Below are 22,325 nucleotides of genomic sequence, written 5' to 3' on the forward strand. Positions count from 1 at the left end.
TAAGGCAGACCTTTCAGCACTGAAAGCATATTAAACAGACAGATTGGCATCATTACGTCTTTGATGTTCGTCACTGCTTGACTGTGAAATTACCTGGCAGTTCTCCTGTCCTTGAAGTCCTTAAAGGCATCAAATATAATGGGATTATTATTGTGTAGATGTAGTAGGATTGGTTTAGGCAGGTACAAAGGTTTCTAATGCACTAACTGGGTAAAAGAAATGTAAATAAAACTCTATTCATCTACACATCTTTTTCCACCCTTAAAAAAAAAAATCAGCTTGAATTAGAGAGATGTATTTCCTTGCACAATTCTAAACTGCAATGCAACAATATGGAATATGATATTTTGCATTATTTAACCACCAAAAATACACATTGATTGCCAGTAAAATGTCAAGTATACATCTCTGATGTTATAAAATGGCATGCTTTTTTTGATCATGCTTTTGATCATCCTCCAAGGCAGCGGTGACACTGAAGGGGTTAATCTGAAGATTTGGGGCTCCCAATGGACCTGAGGGTAAAACTGAGGGCTGTGGCGACACAAAGAAAAATACAGGCATAGTGCTGCTGTGTGTGCAGTCTACTACATTTCATTAATTGGTTTTTCTTTTAATAAAAGTAGAAGCTTACCTTAATCTCCAAAACAAGAAATACTTTGGAACAGGAAAAAAAAACGTGTTTCTACTTCTATATATTTACTACTCTACTTTGCACTTTAATCATGCCTTTTAAAGATTGAAGACATTAAATGTTCATTATCTAGACAACGATATGAACAGAGGAGTTCAATTGTTTGTTGGAGCTCCTTTATGACTCAGTCCCCCTTCATCTCCCTTCTGACCTGAGCTATATGGAGGCTTTGTCAGCTAAATTATAAATAGTATTATATACAAAGTTATGTTGCAAAACAAAACTTCAAATGGCTGTCCTCCATCACCTCCTTCTCATTAGAGGAGGACGCCCAAGAGAGAGCATAAACATTTTTAGAAATTTTCACGAAAATAAATCTATTGTGATGCTGAGCTTTACTTTAAATGTTTCTCTTAATGAATACCCCTTGTCTGCATCCTCCCCGGTTGCTTCCATCTCATATCTTTGAGTGGAAATGCTTCACTGAAACCCTCTTATACCCAACATGAATGGAGGCAGCGTGACGTCATGTGACTCTGGAAGGGGTGGGGAGCAACCTCAGCTTCCTCTCCTGCACTGAATCTGTCAGAGTGCAGGGAGACAGGAGGCGCCGCAAAGGGGCCTTTTGTCATATAAGCATATATACTCAATCAAAACAGCCCGTGAAGTGAATAAAATGCTTTTTAGAGCTTTGATGGGTTAACCTGATGTGGTTCTGTGCATGATGATGCAGACTTAGCCTTTCCTGCAGCATTGCTGGTTTCCTTCATAGGTCTCCAAGATGAATCAAGGACTGGTAGCAGGCATTACAGAGTCAGGCTGTCTGCAGTTTTCCAGGTAGGTTATAAAATATTCGATTTTGTCTGCCAGTTTTACATTTGCATACTCTACTACAAAGTACTGGGTATGGGTTAGCACTGTTTAGTTATTTTTTGTGTGACAAAGAAAGCAGAACATTTAGCTGCAGAGCATTTAGCAACTGCAGAAAATCCTCATATTTCTCCTGCTTATGTCAGGTTTCTCAGGTATTTCAAGGATATGGTGTTGGCAGCAAATCCATGCAGTGTTGTTGCCCCTGAAAATTCTGGAATTGGGTTTCCAAAGTTTGCCACACCTACATCCTAAACAGAAAAGAATACAGCTTTAATCCCATATCACTCTTGTCTATTTCCTCTTCCTTCATGTGCTCCCTATCTCCCCCACCTCCCCTGTCTTCGTCTCCCTCCCTTTCTCTCCTCTTCCTCTGCACCAGCTGCTGCTCCTGAGCCAGAGTGGAGAGTCCCCTCACCCCGCTGCAAAGACACAAACAAAAGGCCTGGTTTGCCTGCTGAACACTGCCCCCTGTCTCCATCCGTCCCTTCATGTACGACCATAGTGACGGCGGAAGGGCTTTCTGGACAGAACAAGGCCTGGACTGGGACTAGAAAAAAAAAAATCTGGGACTAAAAGGGGGAGGTGGTGGGAGGAGGAAGATGGAGGCCGGGATGTTTGGGGCTGTTAAAGGCAGGTGCTGAGGCCTTTGAAAGGAAGACCTTTTCCCCCTCCCTGATTATCTCACAGAATGGAAAAATCTGACAAGGGTATGCCATATTTATCTCTCTATATGCATGAGGGTGCATGTTTCTGTTGATGTGTGTCTCTGTAGAGGTTTAGGTAGAGGCAAGGTGGCATGTGGGTAATCTGGGGAAGGAAATGCACAAATAGTCTGTCTTTGATCAGACTTGTGTCCCTTGTGTTTGCATGCCTGGTTTGTGTCACAGCTTTAATGTTCACATAAAAGTTTTCATATAGGGGAGGCTATAATCATACAGGGGGTAAAGGCACACGTGCAAGGGGGTTGACAAAAAGGCCAAGGAATCAAACTAAGCCTTACTTTGCACTAAACTAGTTACTTTTGGTCTCATCACCAGAACAATTTCAAGTCATTTTGTTTAAATTGTGTTTCATGGCACATTCTTTTCATGCTTCTTCTTTTTTTTCTTCTTACTAGAATCAATCAAACTCATGTTAATCTACCTTTTAGCGAGATTTTTATGGTATACCTTCAAATCTCCCACTCGTCCGTGACAAAATATCGTTATTTTCTTAAATGACGATGTGCTCCTGCTTCAGCAAAAATGTAGCTGTGCTTCCTGAGAAGTGGGAAACACTGCTTCTTCCTGTGGCCATGCTGCAGCAAAAGCCTTTATGCTGGATGACCGGAACCAGCTGAAACCGGTTTCAGGCAGACTGAGGGCTGACAGGAACAATGCCGACTCTGTGCTCCGCAGGGATACGACCGATAGCCTAGACTGCAGCCCTCCATGGCTCAGGCTGTAGCCGCCACAGCCAGATAGCCTCTGAGGTGCTCTGAGGCTCCGCTTTTAGCGAGGGGAGCAAGGAGGTGAAACGAGGGCAGGAGGGATGTGGCTGTCTGGGAGTCTACAATTCCTTAGTCTGCCTCACACACATAAACATACACAAACAAACACACACACACAAGGAGCATGTTTTATCTCTGTTTGAACTGTTTATCCTTGTGCAAGTGGCACAGAAAATGACTAAAGTCAGCTTTTACCAGGAGCACCACCACCAGATCCCTGGATGTAACTTGACCCTATATTCTGGGCCTTTTCCCGGTTGGGAAGCTTTTTTTTTTTTTTCTTTCTTTCTTGCAGGGTGGGGTGGAAGGCTATTGTGGGTTAGCAGCATTGTGACTCTGTTGCAGGATGGAAGGAAAGAAAGAAGGTTTTGCTAGAGGCTGGAGAGGGAAAGAAGCAAGAGGGTGAGGAGTTGCTGAATTGCTTGCATGTCTCCATCTTTATTTTTCATACACTTTTCTTTAAATTCGCATCTCCTAAACACAAAGTGTAGCTTTCAGGTGGTAACTGTGCATGTGCATCAAACTGTGGTTGTCCAGAGGCTTTCTGTGTTGTGTGAGTGTCATATTTTTCTGCATTAAACCTTCATTTACCCCCCTCCATCAGCCTGTCATGGCTGTGACCGTCGTTCTTTCCACCAGGCCTCTCGCTGCAGCTTCACACAGCTCAGCAGCCATTTTTTTCCCCCCACCGTCACTGCATTTGTTGCCTGCCCTCCCCCCTTCATAACTATTCTGTCTCCTTCTACCATTATGAATATCTTATGATTATAAAACACCAGTCCTCCGGATTAATTAGGAGCTTTTGTGTTTCAATATATACTGATACTGCTTTATATGTGGCAGAGGTGGTTGTCATGCAGTTAAACCAGGAAGGAGCACTAGTTCATTTGGAAAAATAGAGGCTGAGCAGCAACACAGATGTGACTAAACTGAAAGAACATACTATGTAAGTCAAGACCTCAATTACCTGCTAAATGCAGCAACAGTAAAAAAAAGTAATTTCTTCTATTCTTGAATGTAAAATATTTAAATAAAAAGCATGAGGCATGCTTGACTGATATAAAGGAAAATAAACTACTAGTTTGCTTTTCATATTCATGTAATATTGTTACATGTATCATAAAATCATCAGCAGAGAATGTAAATGCAGTGATAGATTAATTAGTTTTATTTCTGTAGATTGAGTCGATCATTGTTGCGGTTACATAATGTGCTTTAACAGTTTGGATGGTGGAGGACATGTATAAAGAAAATTAATCATAAATTTGTATTTTTCAAGTATCTTTTCAAATTATTTTGAATAAGGAATAAGGACCAGATAAAAGATTGATGTTTGAAAAAGCCTGTGGTTGTGACAGGTGCTACAGCCAGCGGACCACAAGCCCCCTGCTCTGCTTCATTCTGATGGATCCACTTGCAGACAACTAGATCTATGAACATCTTTGTTTTCCTGGGCTGAGCTGGAATCGGGCTCAAAACTGTACAGCTGGATAGCTCTGATATCGAGTGCCATTTTTGTCGCACTGGTAATATTAACTTGAGGTTGTGAGGGGTTGTAAGCTAGCAGGAAAGATTGTAAACAAAGGGATAATGGGAAATGAGTCTAGGCAATTCAGAGGCGAATTTACACTACTGGTCTGCAGAAACAGTGTCCTAGAAAACAACTTTTTTTTTCTTCCTTTTAGCTAAAAACGGCATAAAAATCAATAAAAGACCACTGGGAATGCTTTTAAAATAGATCAAAAGAGGTTGGTAGTAGGACCTTAAAGATGTAGAAATGTTATGGTGTCGTGAAAGTAATAAGTTAATGGATAGCAAAAAGGTTCAACAAAGGCCTTGCATTTTTTGAGTACTTACACACCACCATAGAAAAGCAGAATCAGCTTGAATGGGAAAAACAGTACTTTATTTTTGTTTATTTTCACACTGCGCTCTTGAGGGTGGACCAAACTTCCTGGAAACATCTTGCTGTTAAAACAGCTGCTCGTTTCCTGCCAGTGTTTTGAGAACTAAAAAAAAAAAAAAAAACAAGTCATAGAAAATTAACTAAAAAAATTAAACTAGTCCTCTGATAACTAAAAAAAATTAAAATAGGCCTCTGATTATTACACACTGATACATGCCTTTATCTTTAAACCACACCAAATGTATTAAGACATTAATGGTTTTTTAAGTACATTTATCCTACGAGCCATTATTAAAGTCCCATGCTGATCATTTTTTGATCTTCTCTAAAAGCGTATCCAGTGGTCTTTTAATTATGATTATACAGTATTTAGCTAAAATCTAATGACCTGTCGTTTGCTAGGACATAGTTTCTGCAGAGCAGCTGGAGTTTATTAGAAAATTGCCTCTGAATTGTGGGCAAAATGTTGCAGCAGAGCACGCCCATCCCCCATTCCCCTCTCTGTTGCTAAGAGCTTGCTGTTTACTCTCTCTCCTGCTAGCTTACAGTCCCTCATACGCCACAAATATGATTTTTTTTTCTTTTATTTATTTATTTTTTATTTTAAACTTGTCCTTTCCAACAGCTGAGCAGACAGATGAGAGCTTAAAGCCTCTTGTGTTGGACAGATTTTACTGTTACAATAGGGGTTTTGAAACATTTGATACACTAGGTGTATATTTAAATAAACCTCTTTTGTAATTTATGCTAAACTTTATTCATCTTACTCATATCTGTAACAGTCTTTTGTTGGTCTGGAAAAGGAAAAAGAAAAGAAGAGAAGAAGAGAGAGGGATGCCTGGGGGGGTGGGCATCGGGGGCATATGCATTCGGACCGACCCATGTGAAATATCTCATTTATGATTAATTCATTTTTTTTGTAAATGTCCTTTTTTCGTCAGCTCCTGATTCACAAATATTTGAATCAAGAAATACTTACAAATGCAATTTTAACCTGGATTTTCTTATTATTTGTCCATTACAAGATATATTACACAAGAACACATTAAAAACACCAAAAACAGCTCGTCTTTAATTTTTTTTATCTGATAAGTGGATAGTGCTTTCAGCACTTCCTTTTTGGTCCACTGTGTGCATTCACCTTGTTGTTGAACCACACCACTTGGAGTTCACTTGGATTTCTTCCTTTAAAAACAAAGACAGCTTGCATTTAGAAGTTATTTGATTGCTCACATAAGCTTTTCCAAAGCAGAAAGTCTAAAGAAAAAAATTCTGTGGACCTGGCGGAGAAAATGCCTTTAGCAAGATTAATTTTCTGTTAAAAATTGCTATCCATCAAAGTAGTTTTTTTTGTCATGCTTTACATTTTCTATGACAATATAAAACAGGAATATAGGAATACAGGAATATAAAATTGGAACATTTTTCCTGATTAAATGAAGCCCAAGAAAGAAAAAGTCAAGAAATAGTTAAAATATATTTGCAGGCACATTTGTTAAAAACTTAAAAGAGAATAACTACTTACCAGTTCTAAAATGTTTTTTTTTCCGCACAGCTGACCACTGATTAGAAAAAGGAACATGGGAGATATGAAGACGCCGGACTTTGATGACCTGTTGGCGGCTTTTGACATCCCCGACATGGTGGATCCCAAAGTCGCCATTGAATCTGGCCACCAAGACGATCAGGACGGACATCCCAAGCAACCCAGTGGTGCAGTGATGGCCAGTGAAGATGAGGCCCACAACTCCTCGAATGCACATGATGGGGGGGTTAGTGTCATTGTGAAGAACGTACGAAACAAGGACACCACTGAGTGCGATGGATCCAGAACAGGGAGGAATGGACATTTCAACTCCCAAACACGTTCTGTGGGCAATGGACTTCATAATGGTTATGTTCCAGGACCTGCTTCGCATTACACTAAGAATGGACTGAAACCCTCAAGGGAGCAAGGACCTAAAGCTAATCGCCTTTCTTCCACTTTTAATCAGTTCAGCCCGATTTCCAGTGTAGAAGAGTTTGATGATGATGAAAAGATTGAGGTGGATGACCTGACGGACAAGCCGGGAGCTTGTGCTTTGAAAACAGAGGACCAAAATTACAAATCCTTAGTGGATAGCACCTCCAAGCCAAAAGCAAACAAAGCTGAACAGCCTGATCAAAACAACAATGTAACTGCCAGAGGGTCTAAATCCAAGGACGATTCTCAGTCACTTCTAGGTGGAGAAAACCTCCGAAGTGCTGTTAAGCCTCAGACTCAAGAGTGTCAAGATGCTAGAGAATCATCAGGACTCGATGGATCCAGCATCCCAAAGGTCAAAACCAAATTCTCCTCAAAACTTTCTTCTTGTATTGCTGCCATAGCTGCACTCAGTGCCAAAAAGGCTACTACAGAAGACTGCAACACTTTGAATTCTCCTGCAACTCAGCAAGAACCTGCCCAGATGAAAAATCCCAAACCAACAGAAAGACTACAAGAGCATAAGTCAGGTCTAGAGTTGGCTAAGAAGCCACTTCCAAAACAGCCTGATAGCCCCTCTAGTGTCACCAGTGAGGACAGCTGCAAAGGCTCCCCTTCCTCAAACACAGACAGCACCCCAGTGATCCCAAAGGTCAGGATAAGAACAGTCAAAACCTCATCCGGGCAGATCAAGCGCACAGTCACCAGAGTTCTCCCAGAACTTGATCCTGAAAGTCTGAAAAGAGGAGAGGAAAACTCCTGCGTTATACCATCCACTGGTGCTGTCTTCTCATCACCAACAAGGCCTTCTCTTCCAACCACAGTGAAAGCCTCAAGTGGAGGCTCTTCAATTGAAATAACAAAGCAGATGACGATAAAGCCTGTGGGAACAGCTTTTCTGCCGGTTTCAGCTGTTAAAACAGCTGGATCACAAGTTATAAACCTTAAACTAGCCAACAACACCACCGTCAAAGCCACAGTGATCCCTGCAGCTTCCATGCAAAGTGCAAGCAGCGCTATCTTGAAAGCTGCTAATGCTATCCAGCAGCAGACTGTTATGGTACCTGCTTCGAGTCTGGCAAATGCCAAACTTGTGCCAAAGACGGTCCATCTTGGTAACATCAGTCTTTTGTCTCAGACTGTGTCTTCTGCCTCCTCTGATCTTCCAAAGGTCCTTTTCTCTAAATCAAATCAGCAACAACAAACGCAGCAAGTCAAACAACAGGCATGCATTAATGGCCAGGTCTCAAAGAAAGTCTCCAGGGTTCAGGTGTTCACAAGTTCTCAGAGCTCTGTTGTGGATGCTTTCAATAAGGTTCTGAGTAGCATAAATCCTGTTCCAATGTATGTCCCAAACTTATCTCCACCAACCTTGGCTTGTATCTCTCTACCCTCACGAGGCTATAAGTGTCTGGAGTGTGGAGACTCATTTGCTCTGGAGAAGAGCCTGACACAGCACTACGAGCGACGCAGTGTGCGAATTGAGGTCACCTGCAACCACTGTGGCAAAAACCTGGTTTTCTTCAACAAATGTAGCCTCTTGTCTCACGCCAGAAGCCACAAGGACAAAGGGGTTGTCATGCAGTGCTCACACCTAATCCTAAAACCTATCCCTGCAGACCAGATGATCAGCACGCTGAGTTTGTCAAGATCACCCGCAGCCATTTCCTCCTCTTCCTCTCCCTCAAATCCACAAACGTCCGACAGTCAAATCCAAGGGAAGGTGGCTGCTGGTGACAACCAAGCTGCTGTGATTTCAGCTCCATGCAGTGGGCCTTCAGTGGCAGCCATGCCCTTGGAGGACGATGCATCAAAGCTGTACATGCACAACCTAAAATGCTTGGAGTGTAATGAAATATTCCAGGATGACAACTCTCTGGCAATGCACTATCAAGTGTCAGAGTCCAACAGTCAGGTAAGAGTGGAAATTACTCTACTTTGAAAACACTTGAAAGTAAAAGCTTTTTTTTTTTTCATGTAAGCTTTTATTGTGTAATCATCGTATTTTTTGGGATAAAAATAAAAATGTACTTTAGTGCACAAAGAATAAGATTACCCAAAATAAACCTTTTTTTTTTGTTGGCCTAAAGTTATTATGGCGAACATTTCTGCATAGGTTCTCATTCGTCCAAGTTGAAAAAGTTCAAAAAAAGCAAATGGACTTGGTTCATCTTTTATTACTAAAGAGGAAGGCTTTCTCAGTTCTGAAATAAAAGGATAAGTGATATGACCCTATGGAGTGTCCATCCATCCATTTTCTTAACCCGCCGTATCCCTTTCGGGGTCACGAGGTCACTGGAGATTGACTGCTATAGGGCAAAGGCAGGGTACACTATAGACAGGTCGCCAGCCTGCCGCAGAGAATGGTTTGTGTTTAAGAAAATATTTGTTCTTCTTCCTATTAATAATAATCATTAATAAAAGATTAACCAAGTGCAGTTCATTGCTTTTTTTATCGCCTACTTTCATTGTGATGATTCTGAGTGGCGACTTAAGCATGACTGATAAATGAAACAGAAACATGAAGCCTTTAAGTCTTTTGATCATTTTTACAATACTAAATGACCTAATAAAACATGATTTGCTATACATTTCTTCCCCAATATAACATTTTCTGAAAGTTATTTTTAATTTAGCTGTTTTATTTAACAATAAGATGTAACAGGTTTTCCTATGACAAAATGACTTTTTTTCCCTTTATTTTTTAATTAGAAAACATGCTCCATTTGCCAAATGCTTCTTCCGAATCAGTGCAGCTTTTTGTCACACCAGCGAATCCACCAGCACAAATCTCCTTACATCTGCCCTGAGTGTGGCGCAAGCTGTCGCTCCCTGCACCTCCAGTCTCACGTCACCAAGAACTGCTTGCATTACACCCGCCGAGTTGGCTACCGGTGAGTCCACCTCACCCAAAAACCTTAACAGCAAAAGCAAGGAATTCCAAGATCTATTCCAATGCTTAAGAGTATTTATTTACTAAAATTGAGATGTTCTATCGTAAAATGTATCACACTTAAATGTTTTTTTGCCTCAATTTTCCTGCAAGGTACCACTTAAAATGTCATTTTAATTATAGTTATTTAGCTTTGATATTATATTTGCTTCAACATGCCAGTCCCATTTCATTGCAGCATCCTGCATGAAGAGGCAAATGAGAAAAAATACAGTCCATTTTTGTTCTGAATCACTCAAAATATCAATCTTTAAAGCTCACATCCTTTCAGAGGTTCTTGCAAATGCATCTAACTATTTTGCAGCAATCTTAATGAAACAGTGAAAGGAGGTTTGTAACTTCAAGGTGGGGCTGACATATTTATTTGCTAAGATCATTAAAACAAAGACATGCAGATAACACATTTTTAAACATTTTTTCAATCATTTGTTGTTTTTTTAAATAAAACCCTTTTTTTTATCTTGCACTTTTCCTTTATTAAAAAAATCCATATTGCATGAACAGAATATCTGAAATTAATTTATCACTGACGTTTTTGCAAACTTAGACTTATCTTTTAGAGAGATAACAGGATTTTTTTATCGATAATTTCCTAAAATGTACTTCTTAAAGTGACTTGTGGTCTATTTTCTAACATTTCTAGGATTTCTAAGCCTGTCTTTATGCTTTTCCTCCCTAGCTGTGTCCACTGTAGCGTGATCTTCGCTGATGTTGCCACTCTCAAGTCCCACATCCAGAACAGTCACTGTGAGATCTTCTACAAATGTCCTCTCTGCCCAATGGCCTTTAAGTCTGCACCTGGAACCCACTCACATGCATACACTCAGCATCCCGGAGTGAAGGCAGGGGAGCCCAAGTAGGTCTTTATTTGCAACTGGGTTCTTATTAACAGATAAAAATGGACTTACATCATGACTCAACCAGCTGGTTTCATCTAAGCCCACTGGTGTAAACTAATACCAATGTCTAATTTCTTTTTGTGTCAAAATTCAACCCTTGTTTCCAATCAATAGGCGGATTTGAAAACTTTAGACACGGTAGCTTTACTTGGATTTGTTTTTCCACACGTTTGCCTTTTACATTCAAGCAGCTGGTCTTTACATGCTGCTTTCACTTTGCACATGCAGCTTTTGAAAAAAAAAAAGTAACAATGATAACATTCTGATTTTGTCTGTAAAACATATGACTCTTTTATTTTTTTGTCCTCCAGAGTGATCTATAAATGTTCCATGTGTGACACGGTGTTCACGCTGCAGTCTTTGCTCTACGCACACTTCGACCAGCATGTCATCAACCACAAAGTGTCCGTGTTCAAATGCCCGGACTGCTCAATACACTACGCTCAAAAGCAGCTCATGCTGGATCACATCAAGGTGAGCTTCAAGAAAGTGCTTCAGAGCACTCAAAACTCTTTTCTTGAAATTTAAAGTTGATTTGGTCATGCCGGAAATTGAAATTCCCCCTATGAATGCTGATTTCAGTCCACCCATGGAACCCTGAAGACCGTTGAGGGTCCTCCAAACCTGGGCATCAACCTCCCTCTCGGCATCAAGCCCACTAATTCCAACAGCAACAACCCCCATCCTAACAAGAAAGATGGAAGCCCTGGCAACAGTCAAGACAAAAGAGAAAAGAAGTCTTCAGCTTCACTGATGAGGAAGACCAGCATCAAATGTACAGCAGATATGAGAAGCCCTCTCAGCCCGGGATACACATGTGGAGAGTGCAAGAGTCTTTTCAACTCCAGGGAGCTCTTTCTGACACACATGAGGCGGGAGCATGGCAAGGTGAAAGTCTGACCCTGATATCATGATAAAAACTTAGAATTGATCAGACAATATTTGTTTCATGAAAAATAAAACTCTGGTTAGAAGTCTAAGGATAAAAAACAAAGCTGTGTTACTGTTCTTGCATCTGTCATGGCACAGATGCAAGAAAATGCATATTAAGATTCCTTTTTTGTTGCTGTCTTGACTTCCAGATAATGAAAAAACATCCATGCAGACAGTGTGACAAGTCTTTCAGCTCTTCTCACAGCCTCTGCAGACACAATCGGCTCAAACACAAGGGACTGCGAAAGGTCTACACCTGCCCGTGAGTGCACACGCTCAGAAAATATCCATCAACCCTGAGTCACATTCAATATAAGACAAATGAATCGCAGCATAAAGTCTCACAAACATAGATCAAAGTATGTAGATTTGTAAGACAATTATAATAAAAATCATTTTGTAATAATTAGTAATTTTTTAATCTTTCACAGGCATTGTCCAGCTCTGAGCCAGCCGTTCACTAAAAGAGTGTTGCTGGATCAACACATTCAGCTGATGCACACAGTGAAACACCAGGAAGAAAACAGCAATAAAGCGGAGGCTGAACCTGACAAAGACATGGTATTCTATCACAATTTCATTCAATCAGGAACTTTTTTTTATGGAAAAAATGATGGCAAAACTAAAAATAGCATTGCAAAAAATAAAACTTGTTAGTTTGAAAAAAACAAAAGCAATAAAAAATGAAATCCCTGAAAAAAAATCTTGTTGCTCCAAATCTGTTTTTGTGGGTTTTAGTGCTTTAAAAATAGATTTTTTTCTGTTTTTTCTTGTTTATCTTGTGTTTTGCATCCCAGCACTAACTGTTAACTGTTTTCTTTCTCAGAAGAAAAGCCCAAAACGGAAGTCTGAGGAGGATAAGGGGTCTCCAGGCTTGACCTCCAGGGACTCTGGGTTGAAGCCACTGAAGAGGCTAAAGGTGAACATCATCAAACTTCACAAATGTGCCGTCTGCAGCTTCACCACGGAGGACATCGCTGCTTTCCACAAACACATACCCCAGCACAAGTCGGATGGCTCCTCGTATCAGTGTCAAGAGTGCGGCTTGTGCTACACATCCAGCCGCTCGCTGGCCCGACATCTCTTCATCGTCCATCGATTGAAGGAGCCGCAGGGTCTGGGCCGGTACAGCGGACGGGGCAAAGAGGATGAAGAGAGTCAAAGAGAAAACCAGCTAGATGTTGCAAATGAGAACAAAGACGGGACACCAAATACGAAATGTAAAGTGTGCGGCAAGATGTTTGAAACGGAGGGGCACCTGAATACTCACATGAGGACACATGGGATGGCCTTCATCAAATCAAAGACACTGAGTGCAGCAGAAAAATGACTTTATACATTCCAAAACTACAACAAACATATGGGTCACTGTGCTGTAAATATATTAGATGTGTACAACAAAGTGTGTGCAAAAAAAGTCCATATAAAAGGTCCTTCAAATGTCTTTAAGCTCAGTAAACAGATGGGTTTTGTACAGATAGAAATGTTTCTATAGACTATGAGTGGAGCTTTTTGTAAAAGAGCACATTTGTTTTATTTCCAACGACGTACTCTCACTGAAACTATTGTCATAATAGGTTTAATCCTTCTACAGTGGGCAGTAATCGCTAAGTTACAGTGCTGCTAATGTCGAGTGAATGTCTACTTGAAGTAGAAATATAGATGCATCAATGTGGAGGAGGTTCAAGTTTCGACACTTTCCATTTGGGATTCAAACGCTACAATTTTACAGAATGATTCCCTGAGAATTCCTCTTGAAATACCAGAATAAAATTCCTGCAATAATCAACAAAAAAAAGCAAATTAAAAAAAAAATCAAAACATCTCTTGACAATCCGTGCAGCGTTGAAAGTTCCCTTATATCAAAATCATCTGCAAATGTTCATAGATGATCGTGTCGCTGTGTCTTTAAACAAGAAGCATATGGGCCAACATTTTTAAAACATGTCTTTTCTTTCTTTTTTTTTTTTAACAAATGTATTGTCATTGTCTTAATATACTGTAAATGGCAGCTGTTTTTTAAATTACAAACCACAACAAAAGTTTATGTAAGTTAATGTTCAAGAAACAAGGACAAAAAGCACTTGACTATGATTTAGTGAATATTAACAAATGTTTTTACTAAAGCAGAGTAATAATACAAATATAGATGATCACGTTCAGAACCAACAATAACCTTTTCATTTGTATTCAACTTATATCTTTGTCTTTTTAGACTCACTGGTGCAGTTTTGAAAGAGAGTAAAATGCAATGAAAATTCTTTGAATGTAAAATTTGGCTGTGAAGCTGAACTATTCACAGTTGAAATAAAGATGTGGTTTTCCATTGCTGTTGCTAAGAAACTTTGTGTTTGCATTTTATTTTTATTTTTTTCCCTTCCACCATGTCTACAAAGCCCAGCGCGGTAAAACAGCATGTGTGAAGCAATCTGTGAAGTGTCTCTGTCAGAATGTGTCTTGCTGCTGGCTATATTCTATTTTATTATTTTTATAGCATTTCTGACATTTGTGTACAAAGTTGTTTTTATTGTCAATAAAGGGTGAAACATGTCAGAAGTGATGTCTGCTGCACACACGGCATCAGCTCCTCCGTGTTTCCAAATCTTTTTTTGTTTGTCTGTTATGTTCTTTTTGCTATCAGTCATTGATTAATTACATTTTTAAACCACAAAACTCAATACAAGTTTCAAACTTATATAATATTTAGTTCTTTCACACTATTTTTAGCTATAAAAATAGTGAAGAAATAGTGAAATATCCTGTTTTTGTGTGGCCAAACTGTTTTTTTAATAGTCATATTGCAATAAATCATTCAAAGTAAAAAGGTCTGCAAGGACGATGTTGACCCCAAAACATGAATGCAATTGCAACTTCAATGGACAAAAACATACAAAACCTGTTTGTAAAACTAAAAAACAAGTTTTTTGTACTAAAAAGCAAAAAAATGAGGAAGAAAGATTAGGCCTAAAGTAATCTTTATACAAAACTCAAGTACTTAACCCCTTGTGCTATCTTAGATGACCCCACCCTCACATTGACGTGTTCTCCCTACCATGACAAAGGTGGATAAAGGTGGAAAGATCTCATGTAATTCATGGACACCAGTGACGGTCACAAATCATTGAAGAAAAAAGGTTCAGAGCACTGTCTAGTCTAGTGGGTCTAGATGACCCAACTCCCACTGTTAAAGTGCCTAGGAAAACACAAGGGTTACAATGTCACTCCTCTCAGGTCACTGTTCTCTGTCCTGAACTCAAGAAAATATCTTAGAGAACGTCTCCCTCTAGTGGTCACATGGATGAGGAGCACGTCGCATTTTGGAAAGTAAAATATCCGTGCTGATGTTAGTATGCTGCATGCTTTTTTCAAAAAGTGTAATATTGAAATGTAAAAACAAATTGGTAAAATCCAAACTAAAACAACCTATTCTTAAATGTTTAACAAAAAATAAAAGAAAATAACGTTTTTTTTATTATCTGTGTACTTTTTGGGGTTGTTTTAGGGAGGAAGATGACCAATAATAAACCTTTTAATTTTCTACTTTCTAAAGACAAACATCGTTTTTGTGTCATTTTATAAGCAAACAAAACCATTTAAAGTATGAAAGTTAGAGAACTCGTGTAAGACTTGTGTTTGTTTGTTGTCATTTTTACTGCCTTTAGCTCAAGTCTTTTTCTTTTTTATTCAACTAAATTCCCTTTCGATGCTGCCAACACGTAATGTTGAATTTCACATGAGGGGAACCTGAGGGACAGCTCTTCAGTGCTGCTGAGGAGAATGGATTTCATGCTAGTTCCTGTCTGATGCAGTGTCCTTTTCTGCTATTTAAGCTCTGCTTCCACCAAAAAGAGGCAATCGGTCCTGAAATGGCCCCTGGCTGGGTTGTAGTCCTTCTGTTAGTGAGGAGCGCTGTCACACAGGAAGAAGCTTTCGTCCTGTCAAAAAGATGCATGAAGGACACCGGCACCTTTCTCTGGGAAATTCAGCAGGACAAGCCAAAGGAATATGCTGTTTGGAGTAAGTGTTTGCATCTTTTTCCTGCAGCGCAGCATCGTATAATAATTGTTTTACTGCAGGACTGCTAAGTATCTATCATGTTGTCTTGTGTTGCCAACTCCAGTCAAGTCCAGGAATGCATTCAGACACGTTTGCTTAGAAGTTTAATAAAATTATTTGCATATTTCATTCCAGAGAAAAAAAATACATTTTTGTGAGCACTTTTTAAAAGAGCAGGTCTTTTTTTAAAGGAGACTGCATACCTATTCTGTCTTTTCAGCGCATGGCCAGCAGTTCTTCAGAAAACGTAAAGACCCAAAATATGCTTAATAATTCTGGAAAAGCTGCTGCTGCTTAAAAAAAAAGTGAAGTAGGTGAAAATTTGAAACAGCTTTTGGAAAAAGTGCTATTTGTCCAGAGATCTGTTATCATAAGTTTGTAAATGTGGTTTAAAGTAAGTGCCTGAAAAGAAAGTATATTTAAGAATTACAAGTTGAGCTCAAAACAAAACATTAATTTTTGCGTTTTTTCATTTGACAATTTTTTAAATTTCTTTTTCAGAAATATTAATTTAAATGCAGCATATTGTTTAAAACCATGGCTATCTAGAGTAGAGTTTAGAGACAACAAGCTTAAAACTGCAAGGAACAAGAAGTTTTTGATTGTTGAGTGATAAATCAGACTTTTTGACCCAAAAGTCCTAATTATATTCTTGTGATAACAATTCCTGTTTGACTTAGCGGCTTTTCTTTTCATTTAGTGTCATTAATTTTCATTGTCTTGTTCCTCAACAGTGTATGATTCATTTGGAAAGATGGGCAGTAATGTTGAAGCAGGCAATGTCAACCAGCCCGGCGCGCCGCAGCAGTGCCGCTCTGCGGTTGGGCCCACCTTTTCTGGGAAATACTGCCAGGTGTTCTTGAGGCAGGTAACTAAAATCAATGGGGGGGAAAACCGACAGTATAATGAATGGATGTCAGGTGACAGATTTACTGTTGTAGGGGGCTGTCCAGTACTTTGTGGGCATTTGTGTTCCTGACTCCTGTGGAGAAGAAGATGTTAAAACACTGGTGATGCAAAGTCAGTTGATTTAAATGGTTCCCAAATGATTCCACTGTTATTTACATGATAAGATCACTGTATTTTACTCTTTTTTTCTTCGTAAACAGGTAAACTTCAAATTCATGAAAAATCCATGGTTCCGCCTCTATCACCGATCCTCAACAATCAGTCCGCCCAGGAGATGATCATGACTCACTGTTCATCTGACAGAAACGCTCCTGATGCGTCTGATATCACCTGTCTGTCAGTATCCTTCATCCCTCTTTGACTCTAATTCAACATGACCTTTGTGGTAACTCTGTGACACAGGCCAGGAACAACAGCAAACATTTTTAAAGAATCTAACTTTATTAGATTTACTTAATTTAGGCAGCCTCAATTGCCGGCTTTGAAGGGACAGAGTGTTATTAACATTGATTGCTTGATTATGTATTATAAGATGACATTACAGAAACTAATTTATATATTGGGTAAATTTCTCCTTGTGGGGATTAATAATGTTTTTTTTTTCTATTCTATTCTAATATATTAAAAAAAATAATATATATTATTAACATGTTTCTATCATGGTCCCATGTAATGCAAAAAACTTTAGCTGAATCCAAAATGATCTAACAGACAGACAGCTGTTGGAACCGTCACACAGCAAGCAGTTGAGGTGTAGAATCAATCTCAATCCAAAAAACGATTGAAAAACTGAGATTAGTAAACAAGAGGTGAAAGCCACAAAATGCCAAACTGTTATTTGAGCTAACAAAAGAATTAAAACTTAATAATAAAGATCTTCATGGATTTAAAATTGTTGTACAAAGACAAAAAAAGGTTTTGAAATCAGACAAGAAGGCATATAGTAAGTGGGTTTCTTTTGGCTATGAATTACCGGTACTCTATTTGTCATACAGTGGATGCATATCTAGTGGTTACTTTTCTAACTGATTTTTTTTTCAAACAGAAAAACCAATGGCCCTTCTCATTGTGTCCTTTTTCTTTCTTCTGCGTCTGTTTTTAACGTTCTTGAATTGATTTTGGTTTTAAAGTTAACATAGCTTATAAACTCATTCATAGAAACATTTAACCCAAAAAATAAAAAGAATAAAAACAAAAAAAAAGTTTTCCGCAGCACATAGACATGAATGCAGTCTAATCTTGCTTCATAGCTTGACTTCAGTTTTTTCCTCCAAATAAAAACTTTTTTTTTCAATGCGGTAGTGCACAATAAAGGACATACTGTCTTTTGGGTAGTCCAGCGATATATAATTGTTGATTCAAACGAAACTTAAAAACTTTTTAGATGTCAGGACAAAAATAAACCCCTACTAGTTATTGTGCGTTCTCATTCTTCTTTATCATTGATGATTTAAGGATTCTTTCCTGTTTATTGTTGCACCTTTTTTGGGGATAAACTTAAATGGAATTGTGCCTTTACAAAAAGAAATAAAAAAAATATTGAGCTAAGACTTATCAATTAGTTCCTATCTATATCTAAGATGATGTAAAGTCATAATCTATCAGTCCAAAGAATGTCTAACTATAAAGGTTGATTTGTGGAATGTGTTTCTAAAAAAGGAAATTACTATGATCTCAACAGTAAGTATCAATTTAGTTTCTATTTTTTTTTTTTTTGTCGATGTGTCAACTGTTTGTATATCTCATTGTGGTAAAACCACACTGCATGAGTAGACAGAATACTTTCATATTCCTTTTCTCCGCAGATTTGTGTGCTGCATGATGATCGCTGTTCCTCTCGCTGCCACCTTGTTCACAGCACTACGAAAGATGGAGCAAAGTAATAAAGTCAACACTCCTGTGGACGTTTCCTCTTCAAACAGCCTCAACTTTTATGGAACCATGATGACCAACGGCACCACTCACAGTGAGATGAATGGCAGAACAACAGAACAGAACTGTATGTGTAATTGAAAATAGACAGCACAACTGTGTTTCTGTTCAGAACCGTTCCTTACTGAGCATCTTCTTTTTCAGACAGCACCCCCTCTGTACTGTGTTTTCCTCAAAGTTGTGTTCACGGGTGCCTTCAGGCTTTTTCTCTGCAGACTACCAGCCAGAGCATCTTCAACAGCTCCTCATCCTCCACACATGGAGGCTACTCCTCTCTGAATGGCATCCGTGTTCTCAGCCTGCTGTGGATCATATGTGGCCATTCTGCACAGTTTCCTGTCATTAATAACCTGGGTATGGCTGAAGAATAGGAACTAGTGTTCTGATTTACTCACACGTTCTCTCACAGAGCTGTTTTTTTCTATAGATAACTACAAAACATGGAGAAGAACAGTTGAAAGCAGTTCGGTTTATGTCTTAACCATCAGTGGACCTGTTTTTCTGGCTGTGGACTCATTCTTACTGCTGGGGTAAGTCAAAAACTGGATTTGTAGTTGCGTTCAGCTCTAGTTCTAAATGAGAAACCTGAGGGTTTTTGTGTTTTCAGCGGTCTGCTTAGTGCCAGGTCCCTGCTGAGCTCCATTGACAAAGCTGAAGACAAGCTAAGTGCAAGTTTGGTTGCAAAATATCTCTTTAAAAGAATAAAGAGGTGGCTTTTATTTTTATTTTTTTCAGTCAACCAAAAATATTTTTGCTTTAAATTGAAATCAAAAACGGTTAACTTTTCCTTCTGTCCTTGTTGGCTGCAGGGTTCAGCCCCTGCATGTGTTTACTATGTGTCTAACCATCAGCCTAATCTCCCTGGTGCCGTGGGGACCTTACTGGTTCCCATTCATAGACACAATGATGGATTGTAAGTCATACTGGTGGGCAAATTTACTGTTGATCAGCAATCTCATCCCAGTTCATGATATAGTACGTTTTTTCTCTAAAAGCTACTTAAATTTAAAGCTATCAAGTGCTTTTTTTTTAAACATTTTGAGTTCCCTCTTTTTCATAGTGCATTCCGTGGACATGGTATCTATCTCTAGACTTCCAGTGCTACACCACCACTCCTCTGCTAGTCTTCTTTTACAGACTGTATGTTCTATGCCTCACTAAAATTCTGCTCCACTTTTATTCAGGCAAATACATCAAATCTTTTCTGTCTCGTTTTTTTTTCAGCAACAAACGTGTGTTTGCAATCGTGGCTGGAAGCCTTCTGCTGTTGACCACTGTGGCGAGTGCAGTTGTGACTGCGCTCCTCAGGCTTCCAGTCTTTCAACCATCCACAATGTGAGACTCGACGATTGTCATCTGGTTACCACTGCGCAGAAGATACACGTCTAAAGTATAAAGTGGACATGTGTTTGTTTTTCCAGGACTTCAGAAAACTATGTTTTGTATTATTATGTAAAACCCTACACTAGATATGGACCATTCCTGATAGGAATCATGACCGGAATTCACCTGAGAACAAAGAAAAAACTGCTGTTGAGGCAAAAGGTGAGATTATTCACCTCCCTTTCAGAATGTGTCTTTCTTTACAGATGAAATGTCTGTAAGCCATTTAGATCTTCTTATTAAATCATTTTTAACTACATATATCATTGGAAAGGTTAAAATGATTAAATAAATATGACTTAGTGATCACTTTTCGTTACCGAAAACAAAATCTGATTTTTTTTATTTGATTAGCTTTGATTCGATTCGATTCGATTCGATTCGAGGGTTGGTTTGGTTTGGTTTGGTTCAATTATTTTAATCACTGATTGTTGATAATACAGCAAAAACAAATCACATAGAAATATCAAACTCACTACAAAAATAATGTAAATATAAAAAGAAGATAACTGTAATTACATTTTTAAGAATGCATTTTTACAATGATACATACAATTGACACCTTGGTCACATTACGTTCATTAAATATGATTAACGAAAGTCAAGCAGAGTTTAATTTGTTGCTTGAAAAGGAAGGGGAACTTATATAAACTTTGATAATTCCAGCCCTACTTTCATGTGATACCTTTTTTTTTTAAAGCTTCTTGTTTTGCAGTTTTACTGAGTTTACAGACAGACATGGCAGTTCAAGTCCTTTCTATCATTTAAGTGTGATTGTAGATTAAATTGGGTAGCCATTGCTCTTGGAATAGGTTGATGTTTTTGGTTTATTCAGAACACCTTGAAAGGGTAGCAAATGAGAACAGAAGACTGGAAGGCCATTGCAAATAAAAGGATCAAAAATACATGTTTCAAACTTTTTTTTTAGTTTGTTATTGTTATCAATACCGAGTAATAATTTGAAGGTCTCAAGATTTCATTGAAAAATATTACTTTTGTTATTTCCACAATGCATAAAGAATTTTGTATTGATGACTTCCTAATCGTTTTCAATAATGACACAAATATTGACTTGAACATTTTTGCTTAGTGTTCTGCTGACGTTAGTTTCTTTGTGGTATCAAAAATTCAATTGCTAAAAATATTTTCTATCCATTTAATTGGGCACTTTTTTGTTATTTTTAATAAATGAATTTTTTAATGAGCACACTGTTTCTCTGTGGATTTAGTGGCAGGCAGCACTTGGTTGGTTCTGCTGCCTATCAGTGATGGCGCTGTTGGTGGGATTGGCCTACATTCTCAGGGAGACCCCAGCGTACCCCTCTTTGCCCCATGCCCTGTATCAGGCTTTGCATAGACCGCTCTGGGCGCTGTGTGTCAGCTGGATTATTTTGGCCTGTGAGGAGGGGTATGGAGGTAAGAGGGAACGCCCCCCCCCCCCCCCCCCCCCGCCCAAAAAAAAGAGCATTAACTTTTTTTTCTCTTACAATTCATTTTGTTTTTTCAGGTTTTATCACAAACCTGCTGTCTCTGAAATTCTGGGTTCCTCTCTCCAACATCAGCTTTGCCTGCTATTTGGTACATCCCATTTTCATCATTCTTTACAGCGGCTTGCAGGAAACCCCAATCCACTACACAGATATGAATTTTGTAAGTAACCTGCAGATCATTTGAATCGGTTAGTTCAAAAGGGGCCCAAGTCCAAGAGGTTTGTTTTTCCAGGAAATGATTTTAATTGCATAGCTTAAAGGGAGGCTACACCAAATGATTAAAACTTTACCCAGATTTAGCACCAGTTCATAGCTTACAAATGTTATAATATGAAGCACCTCGCTTTTATAATTTCAGAGGACTAGCAAACTAAAGTCTCTGGACTTGGGCCTTTCTTGAATTAAACAGGGGCGCTGCCATATTGGATAACTAGTGCTGCCATCTATGGGATAGAGCAAAACCCATGCAAGAGAGGCCCAAATCCAGGAATTTTGCACTTAATGCATTTTAAATGTCAAGCATAGTCAATACATTTCAACGGATTTGGGACTTTTTTGCACATAATCAAATAGCTTTTCCCTTGAAGACTATAGAACATATAATATCTCTATTTTGAAAAATTGTGGATTTGGGCCCCTTTTGAACTAACCGATTCATTTTTTTAAAGCTACTTTGTAAAGTTTCTCTTGTGATTTTTGAACCCTTGTGTCTTGTCTTCCAGATGTATCTGTTTTTTGGCCACCTTGTGCTGACGCTGGCTCTGAGCTATGTCCTCTCTCTGTTGGTTGAGAAACCTTATCTCCTCTTGAAAGGGGGGAACCTTTAGAGTGCTGCATTTTGATTTAGTCCTCCAATCTAATTCTTTTCCTTTCTTTCATTAAAACCTGCTTTTGTAGACTGCAAA

General features: G+C 38.8%; 2 protein-coding genes across 5 annotated transcripts; both read left to right on the plus strand.

The window, feature by feature from the left end:
• Positions 1-1,202: 1,202 nt before the first annotated feature.
• znf532 (zinc finger protein 532) lies at positions 1,203-14,264 on the plus strand. 4 transcript variants are annotated; one of them, XM_078956372.1, is made up of 11 exons: positions 1,203-1,471; positions 1,887-2,214; positions 3,292-3,398; positions 6,458-8,780; positions 9,578-9,759; positions 10,498-10,674; positions 11,029-11,191; positions 11,300-11,605; positions 11,800-11,912; positions 12,082-12,211; positions 12,477-14,264. In XM_078956372.1, the coding sequence occupies exons 4-11, from the start codon at positions 6,483-6,485 to the stop codon at positions 12,978-12,980; spliced, it is 3,873 nt and encodes a 1,290-aa protein (XP_078812498.1). In that variant the 5' UTR covers positions 1,203-1,471; positions 1,887-2,214; positions 3,292-3,398; positions 6,458-6,482; the 3' UTR covers positions 12,981-14,264. The 4 variants fall into 4 exon arrangements, with proteins under 4 accessions (XP_078812498.1, XP_078812499.1, XP_020563258.1 ...); XM_078956373.1 differs by having other exon boundaries at positions 9,638-9,759; XM_020707599.3 differs by having other exon boundaries at positions 3,342-3,398.
• Positions 14,265-15,410: 1,146 nt separating this feature from the next.
• Positions 15,411-22,325, plus strand: oacyl (O-acyltransferase like). Its single transcript, XM_011481675.4, has 15 exons — positions 15,411-15,667; positions 16,441-16,574; positions 16,648-16,726; positions 16,816-16,951; positions 18,421-18,614; positions 18,692-18,901; positions 18,975-19,077; positions 19,155-19,256; positions 19,357-19,522; positions 19,608-19,687; positions 19,772-19,882; positions 19,969-20,092; positions 21,160-21,346; positions 21,438-21,580; positions 22,143-22,325. Exons 1-15 carry the CDS (start codon positions 15,454-15,456, stop codon positions 22,245-22,247), a joined length of 2,088 nt encoding a protein of 695 aa, XP_011479977.2. The 5' UTR covers positions 15,411-15,453; the 3' UTR covers positions 22,248-22,325.

This window comes from Oryzias latipes, chromosome 12, assembly GCF_053564925.1.
Source record: "Oryzias latipes strain Hd-rR chromosome 12, Olatipes_Hd-rR_3.1".
NCBI classification, from domain to species: Eukaryota; Metazoa; Chordata; class Actinopteri; order Beloniformes; family Adrianichthyidae; genus Oryzias; species Oryzias latipes.

What these genes read in the sequence shown, in the direction of transcription:
- znf532 (XM_078956372.1), top strand. Translation starts at nt 6,483, where the DNA reads ATGGGAGATATGAAGACGCCGGACTTTGATGACCTGTTGGCGGCTTTT. An exon ending in ACCCGCCGAGTTGGCTACCG is followed by an intron (nt 9,760 to 10,497) that starts GTGAGTCCACCT and finishes TTTCCTCCCTAG; the next exon opens with CTGTGTCCACTGTAGCGTGA. An exon ending in TGAGGCGGGAGCATGGCAAG is followed by an intron (nt 11,606 to 11,799) that starts GTGAAAGTCTGA and finishes CTTGACTTCCAG; the next exon opens with ATAATGAAAAAACATCCATG.
- oacyl (XM_011481675.4), top strand. Translation starts at nt 15,454, where the DNA reads ATGCAGTGTCCTTTTCTGCTATTTAAGCTCTGCTTCCACCAAAAAGAG. An exon ending in CTGTGAGGAGGGGTATGGAG is followed by an intron (nt 21,347 to 21,437) that starts GTAAGAGGGAAC and finishes TTGTTTTTTCAG; the next exon opens with GTTTTATCACAAACCTGCTG. An exon ending in ACTACACAGATATGAATTTT is followed by an intron (nt 21,581 to 22,142) that starts GTAAGTAACCTG and finishes CTTGTCTTCCAG; the next exon opens with ATGTATCTGTTTTTTGGCCA.